The 23030-nt window shown below is 57.4% G+C and overlaps 1 protein-coding gene across 1 annotated transcript in view; it reads left to right on the plus strand.

Annotated features, from left to right (window-relative positions):
• Positions 1 to 23030, plus strand: part of KCNK5 (potassium two pore domain channel subfamily K member 5) — a 35374-nt gene that overhangs the window by 6681 nt on the left and 5663 nt on the right. The window contains exon 2 of the mRNA XM_006775882.2: positions 22061 to 22172. Within this exon, the coding sequence (XP_006775945.1) occupies positions 22061 to 22172 (112 nt within the window). The remainder of the gene's footprint in view (positions 1 to 22060; positions 22173 to 23030) is intronic.

A 23030-nucleotide genomic window follows, 5' to 3' on the forward strand; every position in this document is an offset into this window, starting at 1 on the left:
TGCTCTGCCAGGAATCTGGGAGCCAGGGAATTTGGGCCAGCTACAGGCCGAGAGTCACAGGGCCTGCTGATGGCAGAGCCTCAGGGCCTGACCACAAGTGGAGGTAGAGGCAGGAGGTTGGAGTGGTGGAGTGGGGGTGGGCGGGGCTCTGTGAACTATAGCCCTCTGCAACAGGTACTCTTACTGACTTGCCCGAGTCCATACAGCTGAGAAGTGGAAGCACCGGAATTTGAACCCAGAGCCCACAGGGAGGCCACAATGAAGGCAGGAAGTGCAAGGTTTGTGTGGTGTCCTCAGAGCCATGGGACGACTTGCAGGAGGCTTACTCAGCTGTGTGCCTCCAGCCAGTCACCTCCTGGTCTTTGAAAAGGGATAATGGTGCGGGAGCTCCCCCGGGTCTGCAGAAGCCGTGGGGACACCAAGACAGAGTGCTGGGCGCATGCGGCAGGTTCCTGGCAGCGTTTCAGCCACTGTTCCTGTGCCCTGGCTCCCTGCGGGGTCCCCTTCCTCACATGCTTCAGGCCCCATCACTGAGCTAAGCTGCAGATGGAGGCACAGATGAGAAAATGCAGATCCCTCCGTTTTCCACTTTCTGCAAATTCACCCACAACCCTCCCCTCAGAAGAGGTCACGGTCACCACCTCATGCTGCGGCAGGCTCCCTCCTCTCCTTCAGCACGCCCTGCTCCCTGCTCGGGCGGAGAGGCTTCTCAGCGCAGTCCTGGCTTGTCCTGGGCCTTGCTTAAACCTTTTCCCTCCTGGGCGATTCCTGGGTCCAGATGGCCTCATGGGTGACCTCCCTGGAGAGTGGTCACGTGGGACCAGGGATCAAAGTTGTACCCTCCTTGGGGGCAGATGCCACCTCCCTCCCCCCTTGGGGCCCTTGGTAGTGAGGGCTCTCGGATTGGCTTTGAGATGTATATTCACTTTTTCCTATCCTCTATCTAAACAGTTTGGTTTCCTCCCTAAATATCTAGGGAAGATTGTGTATTTGTGGCTGTTGTACCTCCCATGACCCACTGTAATCTTGCTGCAGCTGCTTCCCCGGCCACCACTTTTTTTTTTTCGGGGGGTGAGGGGACCTTGCCCCAACAGCTGAGGGAGAAGCTCTTTGAGTGGATGGGACTTGGGGCCGGGGCTGAGACCTGTATCTGAACCACTGTTTGGGGAATCGTTTTTATGCTCCCTCCTGGTTTGTGCTTTGTGGCCCTGGTCAGATTTCACCTCTCTGCACTCCTTCCTTCCAGTACATTCGCCCATCCACTCAGGAAGGCTCAGGGTGCCTGCTACCTTAGCCCCAGCTGGACTGTAGGAGCCTATGTGGCTGCGGCCACAGCTCCCCGCCCTTGGCCCTGTGATCCCAGGCCCAGCCACAAGACATGCTCAGTATGTGTGTGGGGGTTTTAGTCAACCACTGACTTGCTCAGAACATGTCTGTTGGGCCTGGGTGCCCCATGTTGTGCCTAGCTCTGAGGGGGACACCAAGAGCCATACGCGGACCGTTGGGTTGAATCCACTCAGGAGGGCCCAGCCTCTGGCAGGATGAGGCAGTTACCTGGGTAAACTGAGCCAGCCCAGACTCTGGGCCTGGTCTCCCAGGCTCTGAACCCTGGAGAGGAGAGGGCCGGGCCATTATTCAAGTTTATTCCCCCTTCCGCCCCCTCCCCCCTTTTAGGCTGCGTGAGGTGGGCCCAGGCTTCCTAGGCGGTAAGGCCAGGCTCTCAGGTCACCTTGAGCGTATCGCCGCTGGAACACCCTCTCAGGTCACCTTGAGCTTATCGCAGCTGGAATACCCTCTCAGGTCACCTTGAGCGTATTGCCGCCGGCACACCCTTGGGCGTGAAGATAGTGCGTGCAAAGCTCACTCACTCCGTCACCTTTCCCAGTTAACCTCTACCACCAGTTTATCATTTTATCTCCTATTTGATGGAACAAACTGCTCTCCCTGGTTTGTTTCTCCCCAGGAATCCCCTGCCTGCGCCCGCTATCCCTTGCTTCGTGAACTTGCCCTAAACTCCGCTCCCCTGGGATGAGGGAGTGTGCTCAGCAGGTCTGTCCTCACAGGGCTGGGTGCTGGAGCGGAGCCATGCTTCCTGCTTCCAAGGAACTTGAGACAGCAAATATCAGGTCCTCCGTTCGGCAGACGTTTATGTCACGCGTGGGTCACATGTGCGTACTATGTGCCCAGACCTACTTGAGACCCGTTGCAAAGAAAGTTTCATCCCTGCCTTTGGGGAAGGTCTTCAGAGCACGGACTGTGTAAACCAAGAGGGCAGGTGGCGTGCTGTGGGGGCGACAGTACCCCTCTGCCCCGCTCCTTCCTTGTGGAAACTTGTTTGATCTTCAGAGCCTTCTGAGGAGGAGCAGGAGGGAGGCTGGGCTGTTTGCATGGAGGAGACAGTGTCCCGAGCCCAGTGGTCGGCAAACTGCGGCTCGAGAGCCACATGCGGCTCTTTGGCCCCTTGAGTGTGGCTCTTCCACAAAATACCATGTGAGGGTGCGCACGTACAGTGCAATTGAAACTTCGTGGCCCATGCACAGAAGTCTGTATTTTGTGGGAGAGCCACACTCAAGGGGCCAAAGAGCCACATGTGGCTGCGAGCCGCAGTTTGCCGACCACTGCCCTAGCCAATACCTCCTTTGGCGTGACTGGAGCCTGCGTTGGGCCTTTTCTGTCTTGTGTCCCACTCACCCCAGAGGGCACCCCTCCAGAGCTGACCCAGGAGGCTGGCCCAGGGGAGGGAGCAGGAGCTGCCTGCACAGACACAGGCTCCCCTCCTTACTGTGGGCTCTGCGGACCCTGCTTCCGAGGTACCTTCCTGTGACCTCTGTGTGCCTGCCACTGAGGTCTGGCAGGGAAATGCCATCCCATTTGCCAGATGGAAAAACCAGGGTGAGGAGCTGGGGACAGACTGTCTCAAACCAAGCTCCGGGCCAACTTGCTCCATGTGCCCAGGGCCAGAGCCCTTCTTCACGGAGCTGTTTGCCACTCCACCTCTGATCCCCTTTTAAATGGCCCTTAAGTCAAAACCATGGTGGTTTGGGGTGCAGAGCACTTACTCAACATCCACCAAACTGGTCTGCCTGATGTCTTAACCTGCCCAGTACACCCCTTCCTGTCATCGTGGCTGCCCCCTTCCCCACCCACCACGACTGTTTCTGGGATAAGAGGCAGAATTTGAAGCTGTGAACTGTGGACTCGGGAAGGAGCCTGCTTTTCGGCGCCATCCAGAGCCCGGGGCAGAAATGATACGATGCCTCCCCGGGGAGTTGCCCGTCACAGGACCCTGCTCCCCACGCGTTTGCACCCAAAAAGCTGTTGGCTGGTTTCTCGGGTCCTTGGAGGCTGGCATGGCAGATGGGGGAGGACGGTCAGGCTCTGGGCACCTCTCCTGGCAGCGAATCAAAATGTGAGGCTGGAGGGAGCTTCGAGGTTATCTAACTGGTCTGCCTTTACATCCCTGGAGCCAAGGCCCAGACCTTGTGAGGTTACGTAAGGTTCTCAAGGTTGTCTTGCTCACCAGGGCCAGGGGAAGCACAATAAAAGAGTCATTAGAGCTAAGTGGGCAATTAGCGCAAGCTGCTTGTAAGCTGTGGCCACAAGACGTGGGTAAAAGGTGATCGCCACACCTAATGGATCCGCCGGTCACTGCCACGGCCCCTGTGGCTTTCCCTGGGACTAAGGGCTGACATTCTGCAGTGGCCCAGGTGATCCGACTCTGCTGCTCCTGTGGTCTCGCCTCTCCCTGACCCTACCCTTGATCCCAGCAGCCTCTGTACAGACAGGAGGCCATCTGATGTGGGCAGAGGGCTCTGTGTCCACTGATACCATATGTGACTTGTGTGTGTGTTGTTGGGGGCCAGAGGGCGGGACAAAGGGAGGGATGACAGTCACATACAGGAGGAACGTTAGCTGGAACTTAGTGGCGGAAAGGCTGTGCAGGCCATCACCCCGTCCCATCGACTCCCCAGCCATGGTGAGACAGGTGTTGTGAGGAACCACAGCTAGTTCCTGGCCTGAACCCAGGCTTTCCGAGCCCACAGCGCTGCAGACTTGCCTCATTTTAGACTCCGCGTGTTCTAAGTACATGCCAGTCCTACCGCTCTTGCTCAGCTGCCAGCCATGCTTGGGGCTGTTTTCTGCCCGGGCCCGTTAGCTCCCAGCACCCCTGCAGCGCTCTGCACTCAGCTTTTCAGGTTCTGACCTCAGTGACCACATATAGTTTGTTTGCCATTTCCAGTGTGAAAAGTTTTAAAGCGGGAAGGCCTGGGTGATGTGAGTGGGCACCACAGCTCAGAGTTGGGCCTATCAACTCTGCTGGCCCTCCGCGTGCCCCCACCCCCATCCCACCCCACCCCACCCCTTCATCCTTGCAGACCAAGTAGGCCTTGACCCTTTCCTGCAGGATTGTGGATCAGGGGACCCAGAGACCCAAGTCCTCAAGGAAAATCAAGGGGCTGGAGGGGGAGGCACAGTTGCCTCTTAGCTGTGGGGCTCCTGTCTGCGTTCCACATTATCTGTCACCTCCCCTAGCAGCCAAGCCCACACTGGTGACACACCCTCACCTTTGACTTCTCCAGGGCTCACCCCCAGCAGGACTCTGTCTGCACCTTGGGTGGGAATAGCCCTAGCCTGGCCTCTCTCCCAGGGCGTAAGCGCCGTCGTTTCTGCCTCCGCGGCTGGGACGGGCTGCTGATCTTGCAGCATGCTGAGGGCCCCGGGCGGGGCCTTGGTGGACTGAACGTTTATTTTGGCTTGGGTGCCCTTGGTGTCTAGTGCGAGTGTCTTGTTCCTCCCATGCCCTGGATGCAGGGTGGCACCTGTTCACAGACCCTCTGCAGGAGAAAGAACAGCAGCTCCTGCCTTTCCCATCGCTCCTGTTCAAATAAAACCCTCGCCTCCCGGGTCGTGGAATGCATCCTGACAGTGTTAGCTTTGGAAGGGTGCCCTTCCCCTCTCTGCGTCCAGGCCCCCTCTGGCGCGGAGTGGCCGGTGTCAGGGCCGCCTCTCGCCCTGGAGTAAGTGCTGCATGGGCGAAGTGGGGCAAGCTGCGCAGGAGTGTCTTGTCAGCAACCCCCGGGGAGCAGGAAAAGGGAGGGTGTCCTGACTATCAGCATTTCAACACCCACCTCTCCCATCCCCCACACGCTGGCCGAGGCCAGAGATCTACTCACCGGTCCGTGGCCCAGTGGGGGGAGGGGGGGTGCGCTAGGAGACAGAGCTGGGGCCTTGGCTCGCTCGGCTGCCTTGCTGGGTGACGAGGCCAGGTCACTGCCCCTCTCTGAGCCCAGGGCTTGCTGACTAAGCCACTCAGACACTTCCTGAGTGCCAGCTGTATGCCCGGTGCTGTTTTAAGGGTCTTGGGAATTGGGAGAAGGATTAGATATTATCCCTGTCTTGATGTTGGGGTGGTGGCCAAGCACTGTAGGCTAAGGACTAGTAAGTGGGTGTGACGTGTTGTGGGGGGTCTCAGATGCTCCGAGGTGGGAAGTTGCTGTCAGGGAAGAGTCCCCTGACCCCTGGGCCTGGGGGTTGTCTTCCTTTGAGCCCTGTCATTCTCTGGGCACCTCTCCCAGCTGCACTGGGCTTTTGCCTTGTATGCACCCCCCACCGCATCCCACAAGGCCTGTGACTTGTGCCCCATTGGATTCCAGATCTAGCACCGCTGTAGGGGGTAATTAGTAATGAACATTCTGAACCTCGAATAGGTTGCCTGCGGAGTGTATCTCCCTGGTGTGCATCTGTCCAGATCTGTGTAGACTCTAGACCCGGGGCAGAATCCACGGGGCAGGGAAGGGTGCTGGGCAGGGCAACTACGGAGTCAGCAGGGGCACTTTTGGGTCCTGCTTCAGAAGGCTCCTGTGTTCGCCAAGCGAGCTGGGAACTCTGAGCTCACAGATCTCTGTTTGGGCTCACCCTCGATTTTCAGAATTCCCCGTCCCCTTCCACCGGCGCTTGGGCTGTGTGTATCTCTTAAACTTTCCCTTTCCCCATGCCAGGTTCCCATCCGTGCACACACGCCTCCGCACTCCTGCCCACTCCTGCACATAGTTTCATCCTTGCTTATCTAGCCACTGACTGGTGGGCTCTGGCCTGTGGAGTGGGAGACCCTCGGACAGCCTGTAACAGGGCCACGTGGTGCCCATGCTGCCCAGGCCTGGGCCGGGGGCAGCTTCCTGGTCCTGCCTGGTGTTTCTCAGTGGGTCTGTCCGAGCCATGAGCCAGGCTTGAAGTTGCACAGAAACAGGCCCGGTGTGAGGGCGGCAGGGCGGCTCAGAGTCCAGTGCGGTTCTCCTCACACTGAGTCTGAGCCGATGGGAAAACAAGCCGAGTTGCAGGCAGGTTATCGGTGCCTTTTCTTTCTCTGCCTCCCCAGTTTGCTGTAATGCTGTTGTAGTGCTTTTAAAACAAATCGAATTTTCTTAAAGGGTAAGCTAATGCTTATGTCGTCAGCTCCTGCTACACTGGCTATTTTTAAAGTATGAGGTACACAAAGCACAGATAAATATATTTTTTTATATGTATTAAAATACATGTATTTTTTTTTTTGGTGTGGTTTTGTTTTAAGTTGATTTTAGAGAGCGGAAGAGAAGAGAGAGGGGTGAAGAAGGGAGAAAGAGATTGATTTGTTGTCCCACTTATTTATGCATTCATTGGGTGATTCTTGTATGTGCCCTGACTGGGGATCGAACCTGAAACCTTGGTGTATTGGGCGATGCTCTAACCAACTGAGCTACCCGGCCAGGGCTAAACAGGTCTTAGCAGAACACACCTCGAGAACTGGTGTCACTTCTGTAGCCACTACACAGTCTATTGTTGTTATTTTTAAATGTAACTGTCGGTGCAGTGACTTTCTGGGCAGTGATGCTGTTGAGCTCTGTGAGGGGAAGGGTCTCAGACTGGGGAGCCCCGTGGGCCTTTGGTCTGTAGGCCAGGAGGTGTGAGATGGGGTGCACGAGTTGACTGACAGTCACCAAGAAGAGCGTGTGGTTCCTCAGCAGAGGCCTGGCAGAACCGGGGGTCCCCTGCCACTGTCCCCAGTATTAGGGGCACTGGCCCCTGCATGGAGGAGATCCTCCAGGGGCCCATGAACAGTATTATCCTGGCCTCTGTGTGCACCAAGCTCTGCCAAGCCCCGTGGGGGGATTGAGGGGGGGAAGCGGCGCAAGAAAATCTTACCCTGCCTTTTGGATTAACAAAAACATAAGCACAGGCAAGATTTGGGATGGCCCGGGACCATGCAGGAGCTCGAGGCGGACCTCAGCCCGCAGCGTGGGCAAACCTGAGGGCCAGGGGAGGATGGGGTAGGGACCACCCACTCGTCACTGGTTAACTTTATTATTACATGAGATGACTGTGATGGCTATTTAATTTTAAATTAAAAATCCATACAATTAAAGTTTAGATCTTGAGTCACACCCGCCACATTTCAACGCTCAGCAGCCACATGGGACTGCTCAGGTGCAGGGCATACCGCCAGCCGCGCTCCGGTGGAGAGCGCCGGGGCGTTGATGGGAATTCGTTGAGGTTTCTAATGGCGCTCCAGTCCTTGGGAGGAAAGCCTTTTCCTAGGGCCCAGGGTCACAGGTCAGGTGACTCTGCTGGCCGCCTGGGCACGACTTCCCTTTGGGATGAGAACTATGAATGTTATCTTCCCGCCACAAATCTGGACGGAGTGGGAGAAGGGGGTGACTGATGAAACGCAGGGCTTTCCTGGGTTACGTCCAGGGCCCGGAAGGTGGAAGATGTGAGGATGAGGATAGAGAGTGGGGTGGGCAGTCTTCAGCGCAGGCAGAGCATCTGACTGGGAGATGGCTCCAGTCTTGTTCATCCATGCTTTTCGAGCCTCAGCTTCCCCATCTGTGGGAACTGCTTTGTGCCCCTTTCCTTGGATTTGAAAGGGACACAAAGTGAGTCCTCGGATCTGTGCTGGCCTAACTGGTGGCTTGCCTGCTGCCTTCTCACACTGCCCTCCGCGTGCGGAACTCTTGTCTGCCCACCTGCGTCTTTTTCAACTAGGACAGTGATGGCGAACCTTTTGAGCTCGGCGTGTCAGCATTTTGAAAAACCCTAACTTACCTCTGGTGCCGTGTCACATAGAGAAATTTTTTGATATTTGCAACCATAGTAAAACAAAGATTTATATTTTTGATATTTATTTTATATATTTAAATGCCATTTAACAAAGAAAAATCAACCAAAAAAATGAGTTCGCGTGTCACCTCTGACGCGCATCATAGGTTCGCCATCACTGGACTAGGAGGTGCTCTGGATGGGCCTCTGTCTTACAGTCCCCTGTTTGGCCCACAGCGTCAGGACACACGGTGCTCAGCGAAAAGTTCACGAGCAAGTCCACCCGACTCTGAGCTGTGTAGTGCAGGGAAAGGTTGCCCACCACTCCGGGCCCCTCTCTCTTTGGGTTAAATTTAGTTGGGTGGGTCGTCTGTGCGTGGGTTGGGGCCTGGCCAGAGGTGACATTTGCAGAAGGCAAGCACTTTTGCCCCTCCCAAGGTGGCAGGGAGGGTCACCGGAACCTTTGTTGCCTTCTTTCTGGGGGTGACACCTGGGGGAGAGGCAGGCTGTGTCCTGGACCCCCGCTGCTGGGTCCCTTGTTTAGCCCTCAGCAGCCCACAGACCTGCTTCTGCAGCCTGTGAGAAATGGTCCTAGACGAGCCTGAGCAGGGGCCACCCCACCTGCCACTCAGTGTTTCTTGGGAAACTGAGCTCCCCAGGGGGCAGGAGGCAGCCACAGGAGGAGTGGGCCTCGCGCTCCCGCCTTGGAAATCCCAGCCTTCGTGCAGGAGAGAGAATGTGTGTGGAAGGCGCCGTCCCGGCCTCTGCCTCCTGCCCTGCGCAGCGTGGCTGTCTCAGAGTAAGACTGTCCTGCTGCACCATCGAGAGTTTCCACTTCCTGTCACCCTGGCCTGTCCCTGGTCCTGGGCCCCAGGTTGGGGGCAGGAAGTTTTTCCGACCCCCACACACCCCTCGCCACACACCCCTCGCCACCGTCCAGCCCCCCTGTGCCGGGAGGCCCGCTGTACTTTTCCATGCCTTCAGCACAAAACGGCTCTGTTTCTTCACCCTGGGCACGTCCCTGCCCCGGGGGTGGGCGGGGGGCTGTCTCGCAGCACACTGGCTGCGTCAGTCAGGCCCCTTCTTTCCCACCCTGTTTGGGGGTCCTCTTTGTGTCTCATCCCTGTGATCTCCATCCAAGTGGGGCCTCGGTGGCCGAGCCCCCGGTGCAGCTGCCGCCGTGTGAGGTCTGTGTCTGGCAGCCGGGGTGTGGGGAGGCTGCACGTTAGGGCGAAACTCCCCCTGCATCCGGCCCCGGGATTTCGGTTGTGGGGCATCTTGTGGGGCATCGTGGTCTTGGCTCCTGTCTCTAATCGCGACCCAGCGGAATTGGGTCTGGAATTCGGGGGCTACTGAGGCAGAAGGCGCCCCGGCGCACAAAGAGTGCCACCCATCCCCAGTGCCCGCGCCAGTTTGCCAGTAGTTTCTTGTACATTTTATTCCAGAGAGGATGGAGGCCAGCTGCTGTCCGCCTCCAGCTGCAGACGGAACCCAGGGAGCGGGCTGCAGCTGAGGGACTTGGGTGGGAGTCGGACAACAAGGGACGGTTTGGTGACAGGTGGTGGCCCCCAGGAGGACCCTGTGGGTGGGGGTGGAATCAGGCTTGGAGGCCATGGGCCAGCTTTTGGGGTAGGGCAGGGTGGTTGGTAATGAACTCAGGGGGGTTATTTCATAGGAGCAGAGAGATTCCATCCCCCATGGGCTCTTTATCTTTTTAATCAGTGAAGAGGTTTACAGTTTAACCATCGGGTCATCCTAAACAACTTGTAATAAATGGGTAGGTTTAGTAATTCCTAATTAACAGAACTCCCACCTTCAAGGATGGGCCATTTACTTACTCCCTGGAACCGCCAGCCACAGGGAAGGGAGAGGAAAGTCGGCAGGGACCGGGGCAGAGGCCCAGGGTGGGGAGCGTTTGCCTGCGGTGTGAGGTCCTTTGTGGTGTCAGCCACAGCCTTTCTCTCAGGGATATGGGTGTTACAGGGAAGGAACGGGTGTGGCAGGGGTCGGGCAGGTTTCCTCCCATGGAGGCGAAAGTTGGGGTGTTGGGGGGAGTCTTGTTCTCAGACCTCCTGCTGGGGCCCCAGAAACAAGGCTGGCTGGCAGAGCTCCACGGAGCAGAGCATCCTTCTCCCACTGCTGGGGAGCAGGAAAGCAGGGGCATGCTTGGGAAGAAGACCTGTGTCCCTCACCTCCCTCCCGGGGCCCCAGCCTTCCTACCCGTAGCCCGCCTGCTTCCTCTGATGGTTCCAAAGTCTGCCGTGCAGCTGACTCAGCAGGGCTGGGGTGACAGGGCTGGGGTGGCTGGTGGCTTTGGCCTGGTGGACAGGTGCGGTGGGGCGAGGTAGGGTGAAGGCACCGAGGCAGAGAAGCAAGCACAGAGCCAACCTGGGCCGCCGTGCCTGCCAAGACCGCCCACCCTACCCCGGGGAGCCAGGACCCAAGTTAAACACCACACCGCACCCCCTTTGTGCCCCAAAAGGAGTGACTGTGGAAGGCACACATCTTGGAGACTCGTTTATTTGGCAAATACCGAGCACGCACTAGAGCCAGGTTCTGTTCTGGGAATAGGGAGGAGGGAAGTCCGCCTTCAGCGCTCACTGTCTATTTGTGGCAGATATAGGCCAGATAGCAGTACCCACTGACTAGAGTGTCATGTGGCGCTAAGTGCTGTCCCTGACCTTCCGGGTGGTGGTGGCCAGGAAGGTGGGCACTGCTGGCCCAGCTCTGGGAGTCCCCTGTGCAGCGGGCACAGACCCTCAGAACCGAGGTGGTCTGCCCAGCCCCCATCCTTCCCACATTCACTTTTCTGCCCAACACCGAGCTTTGCATGTGATCTGCACCCCAACCTGATGAAGCCTTGGTACCCCCACTTTGCAGACACAGAAAGTGAAGCTCAGAGCAGTGAGAAGATGTGCCCCAGGTAACCCACGGGTGGCCGCTGTGGCCAGCATGTGAACCAGGGGTGTCTGCTCCTAAGCCTGGGCCTGTGCCCCTCTGCCCTGTGCTGCTGGCGGAGGGTCCCCAACTTGCGATCATGAGTTTTGAGGTGGGTTGGCCACCCCAGCTCCTGTTGGGGGGCAGGCCAGCGCACAGACCTGGGCTCTGGGGAGGAGGGACAAGCTGGCACAGGGCTCAGGTCACCAGCCCAGATGGCAAGTCAGCAGTTCCCGTGACCTCCTTTGTGGCCTGCTCGAGGGCTGTTTTTAGAAACTTCGAGTGGCTGGTGACTTCCTATGGCTGCTCCTTCCGCCCTGCAAGGTCGGGGCAGATCTAAGGCATCTCCAGGAGTGGAGGGCGGGGAGCGCCAGCATGCGCTCATCCTCATGTCGAGATTAGATCGTGGGCGTGACTGCTCAACCCTGTGATAGCTCTGCAGCACCTGTCACTGGTCTACCTGCTCCCCTCCACTTGGTTGGCATTTCTTTGCCCGGTCCCAGGAGTGGGCTGGATGGTCTGGATGTTGGGTAGAAAGGGGGCTTTTGGCTGGTTTTTCTCTGTGCTCTGTCATCAGCTTGCTGTGTGCCTTCTACCATGTCACTAGCCTTCTCTGGTCAGCAGCATCCATTTTGTCTGTCCTCCTGAGAGACTCTTTTTTTTTTTTTTTCTGAGAGACTCTTAAGTGATTAGGGCCAGAGGAGTTTGCAGGCAGGCAAGGTGCCTGATGCACACGGGGTTTGGAGGGGAGGAGAGAGGTGCCAACTCCACGCTTGCCTTAGCCTGATACAGAGGAGTCGAATGGGGCCGCCCAACAAGCCAGGAGCCAAGTCCTATGCAGGGACCGCTCACTCCCTCATGACCCACACCCACCTGCTGTGTATGGGGGGTCCTGGCTGAGGGTTCCTTCCTCAAGTTGTTGGCCCACTAGTTGGGAGACACCTGGGCATCAGGAAAAACAGAAAGATGTCGGCACTTCCAGGATCTGGATCGTGGGGATGGGAAGGGCCAGGTCCTGAACCCAGGCCCCAGGCCGCAGCCTCCCTGACAGGGAGGGGACACCACATGGCCCTGGGGCCAGGCCACAGCCACTCCAGAGCAGGACAGTGGCTGTGAGTCAGGGGGTAGAGGAGCTGCAGGTGGAAGAAGGATGTTCCTCTTGTCACTGAAGTCTCTGGACATGCCACCTGCCCTGAGTCCTTTACCACAGCGGTCGCCAACCTCTCAGACCTCACGGATCACCAGTCCGCGACCATTGCCTCAGAAGATGACACGGGGTGGATTTGAGACCAGAGCGCGAGAGGGTCACCTGGTGTGTGTTTGGGCCGGAGGGGCTCCTGGCTCCCAGGGCCAACTCAGGCAGCGGTGTTGTGGGAGGTCCCCTGTGCCCCCCACACACAGAGGTCCGGGCTCACTCAGCAGCCGAGCCCTCCCGGTGCTGAGAATGCCTCCCTGGCTCCCATCCTGAGTTCACCACCCCCGCCCCCGCCTCCCTGTTTGCTTTAGCCAAGCCTGCAGCCTCCCAGGTCAGCCAGCCCTGAGAAGCTAGCTCTCCACTCTCACGGGAGGGGCGCCCAGCTGCCAGGGGGTTACCGTCCCAGCATGAGAACAATGGGGGGCAGGGTCACCTCCTTTGTTTTCATTGTCCCTCCTGCGTGAGGACAGGGCTCTTGGGCCTGAGAAAGTCGGAAGCCCGAGGTTTCTGCTGGTCCCTGTGAGTGTGAGACCTGCCAGGGCCTCCGGGCTCTGCAAAGGCTGCTGAGAGATGGCCCCGGAGGGCGGGCGAGGGGAAGCCCAGAGGTGGACGGGAGGACAGTCAGGCGTCCGTGGCCTGCGTGCTGACTCCAGGCTTGGGCCTTCCCCCTAACAAGGAAGGTGGCGGTGTGGGTCTAGGACAGCGGGTCTGAAGTGGGCTGTGTACAGGATTAGAGGCCCCTGCAGCAGGACCCAGGCATGCCTGCTCCCAGGCTCCCCCAATGGCCTCGAGGTGCAGTCCAGGTTAAGAAGCAGTGGGGGTGACTGTCCCGCGTGGTGTGCATCGCGGGCTGGATGGTGTCCCACACTCCCCTTTGCCTAATGAGGTGCCTGGGTTTCTGGGGTTGGGGGCGACAATTTATTTTCCCTTCTGTCTTCTAAAAACAGTACAACTATCCAAATATCCAGGTAGGTATTGGAGCAAATCTGAAAATTTAACAAAGTCCCCGTTGCAATAGCCAAGGTCTGTTCTCAGTGGAGACATGGTGCCCTTGCATGTTTCCTTGCACCTGCCCCTGCTCCCCCAGATCCCAATCCTTCCCCGGGAGAGACAGGCCCGGGGTGCTGGGCCTGCTGCTGGCGCAGGTATCAGGGTGGCACCATTGGGCCCTCGCCAGTATCCTCATAAGCCGGGCCTGCCTCTGAGCCGCACCCTGGTCACCTGGGCCGAGGCGGAGGGCGGTGAATACCACGGATGCTTTCCCTTGTCCTGAAACCCTCCCGCCCCCAGGGAGAAGGAGGGCTGAGCCCAGCGCTCACACCTGTTGCACCCAACGTCCCTCCCCCTCCCCCCCAATGAAGGCAGCAGCTACATCCCAGAATTGCCTGTGGACCCTGTTAGGGCCCTGGGCCAGGTCAGCCACATTATCAGCCTGAACTGAGCCACTGCCTCAATGGCCGTGTGGTGCCAGGCCTGTTTCCACATCTAAAGACAATCCCAGCACCCCTCCCTCACCCCAGTTCACCTGAAGGGAAAGCTCCCGAGGCTGAGTCAGTGGGAGAGATGGGGAGGGAGGGAGTGAAGAGCATCCAGGGCTTAGCTAATAGAGTTAAACTCTCTAATTTGTCCTGGTAATGAGCTAACAGGTGCTCATCCCCTCTGCAGGGCACTTTGATCTGCCAGCCTCCTCAGCAGATGGAGGGTGACTAGATGGGAATAACAGCTGTACCCACAGCCCCTCAGCCACTCCCCCTTCAAAACTGCAGGGTGTGTGGGGGGGAGTCCCAACACATAGGATCTGGGGTCCTGCCCCTCCACCCTTTATCTTTCGGGAGCTCCTGGTGTAAAAGAATTTGAAAACCATTGTATCAAACAAGTCCAAACTTCACAGACTTGCCTGAAAAGTACTGTCTTGTTCAGACCTCCCCTAACCCACTCACGGCGGGGCCTCCTCTTGGCCCCCTGCCGGGGGGAGGGGAGGGGGGCAGAGGGCTCCTTGTTAGAGACCAGATGGACAGACAGACAGACATGGACACACACGAAGAGCCCTGCACAGAGGCTGGGGGTGGGGGTGGCACTGGCTGCCTTGTGAAGCTGAGGCAGCTGGTCAGGAAGTTGAGACAAGAGTTCGGAGAAGTGTCTGCGGTCCCCAGCCTCGGCCTCACGTGGCCCCCAGCCTGGGTCTCACGTGGAGAGCACCGTGGGGGAAGGCACCCGTGCGTGGCCCTGCTCTGTGCAGCCGCCTGTCTCGCTTGGCTGTGCAGGAAACTGGCCGGGATGGCTCTGGGTGGCAGAGATCGGGGAGCTGGGCCGCCTGAGGGGTGAGGAGGACACCCCGGGTGCCTCTGTTTCCTCCGCCCCTGCTGCCTCTGGGGAAAGCTTTTCCCCAGGTCCCTGACTCCGACCGCCCAGTGCCTGGGTGTCCTCCTCGATGTCAGAGAAGTCACCCTGTCCCTGAGGAAGCAGGACAGTTTTCACTGCCAGAGAGGGAAGGTTGGGAAGAGGTGGCGGGTGCCGGGAGGCATGGGGACCGTGTCCTGTGCTCACTGGGCCTGTCCTCCAAGGGCAGGGAAGTAAACCCTTTGATTTGTCCTTGGGGACAAGCAGTCTCCCCGCTGGTCCCAGGGTCTGGTTTCCTGAAAGACACTCAATCATAACTCTGAGTGCAGATACATTCACTCAGGGCTGGCGGCGTCTTAGTGGCTTCTCAAGTGTAGAGTAGGTGTGGGTTTGGGCTGATGGAGAAACTGAGGCTGATAGGCTGCCGCGGTGCTAGCACTGAGAGACAACCCCCCTCCCTCACAGGCCCCGCCCCCCATTCACACTCCGGCCAGCCTACACTTCCATGAGCCGCTGCCTGGGAGAGGACACGGTCTGCCTTTACTGCAGAGCTGGGTCACTCCCTTTCATGTTCCTTTTTCCGAGGGACAGGTCTCCCCCTCCTGCAGGAAGGACAGTCCCTCGGGTCACCCCAGGGACTCTCCCAGCCCCAGGGCTCCTCCCTCTGCCCTCTTGGACGAGGGAGCTCTCCCCAGCCCCCGGCCCCCAGGACCTTCAGCCCCCTACCCTCCATCCTACTATCATTGCTTTGTTTGTTATTTTTTAGAAATTTATTAATTATTAGAGAGAGACAGGAAGCGAAGGAGAGAGAGAGGGGAAAACATTGATTTGTTATGCAATCATCATTGCTTGAATCTTGTATGTGTCCTGACCTGGGATCCAACCTGATCCCATCTTCTTGCTGGATAAAGGCTTCCACTGTGTTGCTGATGAAATTAGTGAAAGCCCCACGGCAGCAACGATGCTGGGAAGCTGAGGGAAGGACCTGAGAGGCCGGGCGAGTTCAGGCCAGAGAACATGCCGTCACTCATTCAAGTTAATCCACTCACTCATCTAACACATTTATTGAGCACCTACTCTGTGCCAGGCAGTATTCTAGGCTCTGGGAATACAGCAGTGGGAAAGCCAGTAACAGTCCTGCCCTTGTGGAGTTTACCTCCCGGGGGACTCTCCGTTCCTGTGGCTGCTTCCCTTGCCATTGCCCAGGAAGCTGTGTTCCAGAGACCTGGCTTCACTCCTTGTAGCTCAACGTCCCCTTCCCTACCCCACCCCCAGCCAGAGAAAGCACAGGGGGTACGGGCCGGACTGCCCAGCCCCCCACCACTGAATAGCTGCTCATCCTTAACTCAGCAAGTTACTTAATTAGCCTCTGCCTCAGTTTCCTTGTCCGTGGATAGGGGTACAGTAGCTCCCCTCTTATCTGTGGTTTTGCTTTTCTGTAGTTTTGCCCGCAGTGAACTGGGGTCCAAAAATATTACATGGAAAGTTCCAGAAATAAACAGTTCGTAAGTTTTAAGTTGCGTTGCATTCCGAGTAGGGTGATAAAAATCTCTGGTCATCTCGCTCCACCTCCCCTCCCCCCGACACATGAATCATCCCTTTGCCCAGCGCACACACGCACTGTATGAAACCCACCTGTTCGTCACTTAGTGAACATCTGTTATCAGATCCACTATCTTTCCTGCGAGGTGCTTCTGTCCCTTACCCTGATTTTACTTGACAATGGCCCCAACGTGCAAGGGTAGTAACGCTGGCCTGTCAGCTCTTCCTTAAGTCAAAAGCGTATGTGTAGGAAAAGCGCAGTATTTGTACGGTTTGGTGCTCTCCATGGTTTCTGGCACCCACCGGGGGTCCTGGAACGTATTCCCTTTGGATAAGGAGAATGCTGTAATGGTACCGACGTTATAGGGATGTGAAGATTTCTGCGAGCCGAGTTAAAGTGCTTTCATTGGTGCCTGTCATACAATACGAGAGCACTTACCAGCTAGTATTCAAATATTAACTGTTAATAATCTACGATAAGGGGATTAATAAGCCGTGCCCCACCCACCTCACAAGCTGGCTGGGAGGGCTAAGTGAGAGGAACCATGAAGGTTCTTCTTGGACCACCAAGCACTGTGCAGGTGGCAGTTGGCACCATCACACCGTCGAGCCAGAGGGACCAGGTGAGCTTGGATGGGCTGAATTAAGGATGACTGCAACCCAGATGGCGAAGGAAGGTTGGCTGGTGCAGACCCTGGGGAAGCTAGCATCCAGGGGGATCTGAAAGGCTGCCCGCATAGCAGGAAGGAGCCCCGATCCCTACCTGACGTAATGCCTGCCGCACGTGACGTAATGCCTGCTGCACGTGACGTAATGCCTGCTGTAGCTGGCATCTTCCCGGGAGCTGGAGGCGGTGGGAGGAGCCCTGTGGGTATCACAGAGCCGCCACCCCCAGACAGGCTGCCACCCTTGCTTCGGGTTCCCCCACCCTGCCCGATGACGGGAAGGCCCGACCTCAGCCCCGCACCCTGTCTGAGGGTGGGCATCGCTTCCCAACCCCTGGATGTGCCTTCTCCAGAACTGCCCACTCGTCAGGATGAGTCTCCAGGAAAAGGAGCCGTGGCAGGGCTTCTGCATGGGAAACCCCGGGTCCCTGGGGATGAGCAGCTGTCCGGGAACCCAGATTTCATGGACAGGAGAGCCCGGCGGGTGGGGTGAGGGAGCGGGCTACCTGAAGCCGAAGGCAAAGGCGTGAAGCTGGGCTCCCGGAGGGCTGGCTGGGAGAGCTGAGCCCACACGAGTGGATGGACTGGTTTTAGGGCTGTTTTCTCAGCTGGTGCGAAGGGGTGGACGTGTGCCCCGGCCGCAGTGGCCACAGGAAGGGGGCCGGTGTGGGAAGTGGGTAGGGTGACAGCCGCTTGGACCCAGACAGGCAGGGTTCTCTCCTGACTTGGTCGCTTTGAGCATCCTGACCTTAGGCTACTTACTTAGCCTCTAAGCCTTGAATCCCCCACTGTAAAATGGAAAAAAACGATGGTTTCTTCCCAGCAGATGGCTTCTGTCCTCGCTGAACGAGCTAAAGGCTCGTGGAGTGCGTAGCATGACACTGCTGCATCGTCAGCCCTCAATAAATCACAGCTGTGCATTATGAGGGTGACAGAGGCAGCAGGGAGCTGGGCCCGGGCCGTGTGCGGGGTCTCCCTCGCCTCTCTCCAGGGTTCTGTGGAAAATGAAAACAGTGTCTTGTGTGAATTTGGGAGCCAAGTTAAAGAATACTGCAGTGAGCAGGGGCCACCTCCCCCCGCGAGGGCTGTTTCCCTAACCCCGGGGCACAGGACACCGAGTTTAATTGGACGTCTAACTGGATGTTGGCCTGGCTGCCCACACCCCTCCCCTAACCCAGGGATGACCTCAGCCTGGGTCAGCCCCTCTGTTCTGGGAGCCCTCTTCCTCGGCCTGTGTGACCCTGACCTTTACCAGCCCGGCTTCCCGACCACAGCCACAGGGAGCAGGCACCCCGAGTTCACACTGGGGCCTCTGATCCCCGAGCCTGGCTTTCCTCGCCCCTCAAGCAATGCCTGTTGGGTTAGATACACATAAGCCCTGGGAGGGGTGTCACACAGCAGCACTGGCTTTCTGCTTCCCCCCCGGCACTGAGACGGAGCCCAGCTGATTCTCAGGCCAGCTGCTGGGGACTCTGGGCAGAGAGGAGGCACCACAAGGGGCATTGGGGAGCCCGGAGCAGACAGAGCAGTGAAGGGAGGGAGGCAGGAAATGTGCCGATTAGCAACCGTGTCTAGAACCTACTCCGTTTCTGACACTTGACCTCTCAGCCTCAGTTTCCCCACCAACCCAGGAGGCACAAGGACTGCCATTGGATTATTCTGAGGGTCAGTGGTGCTTTTAGCCCTGGGGGAGTGAGGCCCTTAGAATGCCCCCTGTCTGCCCCTCTCGGGGTGACCACAAGGGATAATAGAGGTCATGTGGCTGTGGCTCCCTGATAACCCAGGCCAGGGGCTGCGGCTGCGGCTGTGCCCCAGAGGCACCCTCCCCTCCCACAGGGTGAAGGCAGGAAGCCCGCTTTTCCGCCTCAAAGCTGCCAACCACAATGCCCTCTTTGGTTTCTTGTTTTGCCAGCTCTTATGGTTGATGTCTCCTTAGTACTTGCTATTCTTGAGTCACAGATCACCTTCGGCAAGCCGTTGTTTCTCAGTGGGCCCAGTGTCGGCGGTGGGGAGGGGGCATCGTTGCGGGGGTGTCCTCTCTGGTCCCCGCTCAGTGCCAGCAGCAGCCCCACCAGCACTTGTGCCTGACACAACACTCCCCACAACCAGGCAGCATTTCTACACGCCTGCAGAGGGTGCCACACCCCCACCCCACCCCCCAATTGAGAAGCCCTGTTCCTGCCACACCTCCAACATCCCTGACATACGGTGCTCACCGTTGGTCTAAACACTTTCCGTTATCAGAAATGGACAACTGCCAAGGGCAGGCCATGCTGAGATGGCTGAAAAGCCACCCTGTTCCCTCTGGGACCTTGGCTCCTTGGCTGACAGGTTGGTTGACATGTGGTGAAGTCACCCAGAGTGGAGCAGAGTGCCCCGGTGTGGCCTGGCCCTGCGCGAACAATGGCCCGTTTCCTCCCAGCCCTGGGTAGGCCGCGTGCCGGCGGCCTGAGATGCATGGGCGTTCTTTCTGGCGGCCGCCCTCACGTTTGCTTTGTGCTCAGCTGAAACCCAAGGACTTTTCCCTTCAGTCCAAGCCTCGTCTTTTCTAACCCAAAGTGTAAGATACGAAAAATTTAAAAGACAGTCGTGCCTCATCAGTTGTGGCCCAGTTTTCCAGTACGGATGATTTTGAGTCCCAACCTATCATTGTGAAGTGTTAGCATCTTTTCCAGCCCAGCCTTGTCCCCAATTTTGTGTCCTTGGACGATTCGACTGGTGAGCGTCTCTGTCTTTAGTGTGCTGTTTGTGAAAATATTGATGGGGCCAGGCCTTTGGCCAGGTTGATAATGATCAATATTTCTTGAGGTTGTTTACTCGTCTTTCAACAGACCCAAATTAATCCCAGCTCTACCCTCCATTTCTCCATCTTGTCCACATGAATCTTTTAAACCCCCGTGTTCGGCTGCCTCGCTGAGTCTAGATTCCCTGCATTCCACCCAACTTCAAGGCCCCGCAGCCCTTTGGGGAGGGAGATGCACTTGGCCGAGCATGGCTGGTTCTTGGTGGCCCCGTGCCGGCGTCCAGTGCCGCCCCTTCCTCTCTGGATGCCGAGCATTCTGCTGTCGAGACGTCTGCAGGGGTTCAGGTTGGCGCTTCCAGAACCCATCCTTCTTGTTTGTGTGAGAACAGGGGCGGCCGGTCCCCTGAAATCTCTTCTGTCCCCGAGATTCCGTGGCACTGCAGGCAGGTCGCTCTCTGGTCAGCGGTACAGTTCCCGCCTAAAGGTGTCCTGGTTTGCTCTTCTCATCCCTGGCCATTGGCTGTGCTCCATCCTCCCCACTCTAAGACGGAGGGCTGAGTGGCGCTGCTTTCTCTGCCATCTGCTTAGCGTTAGGACACAGTCTCATTTCCAGGAACCCTTTTGGATGGGACTTCGTGTTTGTTTTTAGCTCTCCTGTCGGCCTGTTCGTATCAGAATGTCCCAGTGCCTTCACCTGCACGTGGCCTGGCCAGCGCGCTGAGGACAGGGCTGAGGGCAGCCTCTGCACTGGGCGGCCCGGAGAGAGGTGCTCTGGAGCCGCCGGGGGGGCCAGGGCAGCGAGTGTGTGGTGTGTGACCTGTCAGATGAGCCTGTCATCATGGAAAATTCTTTAGAACGTCTGCAGGTCCGTTTATACGGGCGGCTGCTGCTACTGCTGCTGCAGACAGCACTTCCTCCGGGACAACCTGCCCACTCCCTTTCCCCCCAGACGTCACACGCTGCAGGTGATTTCAAGCCATGGTTTCCCTGTCTCTCTCCCACTTCCACCCCTCGCTCTGTCTTCCCTCATCCTAGGCTCTATTTTTATAGGGAATATGGCTGAGTTCCTGGTATCTGGACTGGATGGGCCACCCTGGGGCCTTTATTGGGACGTAACCCCATCGTAACTCCTAAGGGGCAGAACTGACGCAGATTTGGAGCAAGGTCCGGCCCAGGGAGCTGCTTCTGGGGTGCAGGCCCTGCGGTTGGTAGGTAGGGTGAGCGGAGGTAGAACTGAAGGATGGGCTAGAGCAGCGGACGCCAGCCTTTCGGACCTCACGGACCACCGGTTGGGGACCGCTGGGCTGGAGGCAGGTTGTGGTCCAGTGGAAACAGGTTTGGCAGCTATTGGTTTTGCTAGAACAGATAAGCCCTCTCCTGGGCCGCTCCCTGGACTTCCCCAAGTGGCCTTTCCCCGACTGCCCAGTTTCTGGGCGCTCGGTGGGGACTTACAGCACAATTTTGAGTCACCCTGACATGTATGCACCCGCTAATGTGTCCTGTCCCAGACACTGAAGTTGCTCAGCTCAGGGCTGAGATGAAGGAGTCCAGAGAAGGAGGATGCGGGGAGAGGATAGGGTCCCGGGCACAGGGAGCAGGAGGCCTTGGCAGACAGATCCAGGAGGACCCTGAGTTTGACCTTCGCAGGTGTCCTGACAGATTGGGTGCCGGGTGTATAAGGACCCCTCCCGGGCCAGCGCTGCAGTGGAACGTCTCTCTGGAGAGCTGGGTGGCAGAGGGTCCTCCTGTGCCCGCTGTAAGAGGCAGGACAGTCTCGCAAAGGGTGACCCCCTGGACCAGCAGCATCAGCACCACCTGGGAACTTGTCAGAAATGCACATTTTTGGACCCCTTCCCAGACCCACTGGATCAGAGACCCCGGTGGGGCCCAGCCGCCCAGCTTGAACAAGCTGTCCAGGTGACTCTAGTGCCTGTGAGTTTGAGCAGCGCCGGCTCAGTGAGAGGAGGGACTTTGGAGCCAGTCTGCCTAGGTTCATACAGATGGTTCCCTACTGACGAGGGCTGGACTTAATGGTTTTTTGACTGTAGGATGGTGTGAAAGTGATAGGCATTCCGTAGAAACTGTACTTCAAATTGTGAATTTTGAGCTTTTTCTGGGCCAGTGATATTTGCTAGAATGCTCTCGTGGTACTTGGCAGCGGCAGCGAGCCCGGGCTCCTAGTCAGCCCCGCGAATCAACAACCAGCTCTCCACGGTGCACTGTGTGGCCAGTGTTTTCTAGATTCTGTGTTCTGAGCATGTGTACGGTGGGCTAGGCTAAGGGTGATGTTCGGTAGGTTGGGTGCATTAAATGCATCATCAGGCCTTTATTGGGACATAACCCCATCGTAAGTCGAGGAGCAACTGTACTTGACAGCAGTGTGACCCACTAAATCTCTCTGACCCTCTATAAAGTGTTTCATCACCTATAAAATGGAGACAGTAATGCCACTTGTTATTGTGATGATGAATGAATGAATGTTTATAAGGAATTGAATAGAGTGCAGCCACTTGAAAAGCAGCTGTTCATCTGGCCTCCTTTGACTTCCATTGACTCTCTCTTTAGGTCGTATCTGATGCTGCAGGTGAGGGCGTGGCCATCACAGGGAACCAGACCTTCAACAACTGGAACTGGCCCAATGCAATGATCTTTGCAGCCACTGTCATCACTACCATCGGTAAGTGTCCGGGGACCTTCGGGGTAATGCCAGCTCCACAGAACCTCGCAGGAACACAGTTCGGGTCAAGGTCAAGCTCGCTGCCTGGCCTTTTTTTTTTAAATGTATTTTATTGATTTTTTTTACAGAGAGGAAGGGAGAGGAATAGAGAGTTAGAAACATCGATGAGAGAGAAACATCGATCAGCTGCCTCCTGCACACCCTCTACTGGGGATGTGCCTGCAACCAAGGTACATGCCCTTGACCAGAATCAAACGCGGGACCTTTCAGTCCGCAGGCTGACTCTCTATCCACTGAGCCAAACTGATTAGGGCCTGCCTGGCCTTTTGACACTTGTCCTGGGGATTTAGTGAATCCTTAGTGACTGGCCATATCGGGGAGACTGTGTGGTGTCCTGACCTGGGCTCTTGGAGCAGAAAGACACAGACGGCCTGGAAGCCAGAACCATGCAGGGGCCGAGCAGGTCTCCCACTGTACACGCCCAGCTGGGGGTCTGTTCTGGTTATGAGCCGGTGGCCACTCCAGAAGTTAGTGACTAAACACAGAGCATCTTATCTTCTGCCATTCTGTGGGCCGACTGGTTTCCACCGGCCGGCTCTTGCTGGAGGCCTCGCAGGCAGTGGCTGGCGCCGGAGTTGTCTGCAGACCTGGCCGGCAGACATTCGCCATATCTCCTGTCCCTGTTTTATAGAGGTTGCTGGCTGTTGCTGGGGGGCCCCGCTGGGGATGAAGGCACGACGGTGTGGTCATCTCAGTGTTGTTTCCAGGAAGGAACATACCAAAGCGAGCATTTCAAGGGATCAAGGGGAGAAGCGGCAGTCTCTTAGACCTGCCAATGCCCTGGTCAAGCAGGTCAAT

The sequence above is a fragment of the Myotis davidii genome, unplaced genomic scaffold (genome assembly GCF_000327345.1).
Source record: "Myotis davidii unplaced genomic scaffold, ASM32734v1 scaffold289, whole genome shotgun sequence".
Taxonomy (NCBI): Eukaryota; Metazoa; Chordata; class Mammalia; order Chiroptera; family Vespertilionidae; genus Myotis; species Myotis davidii.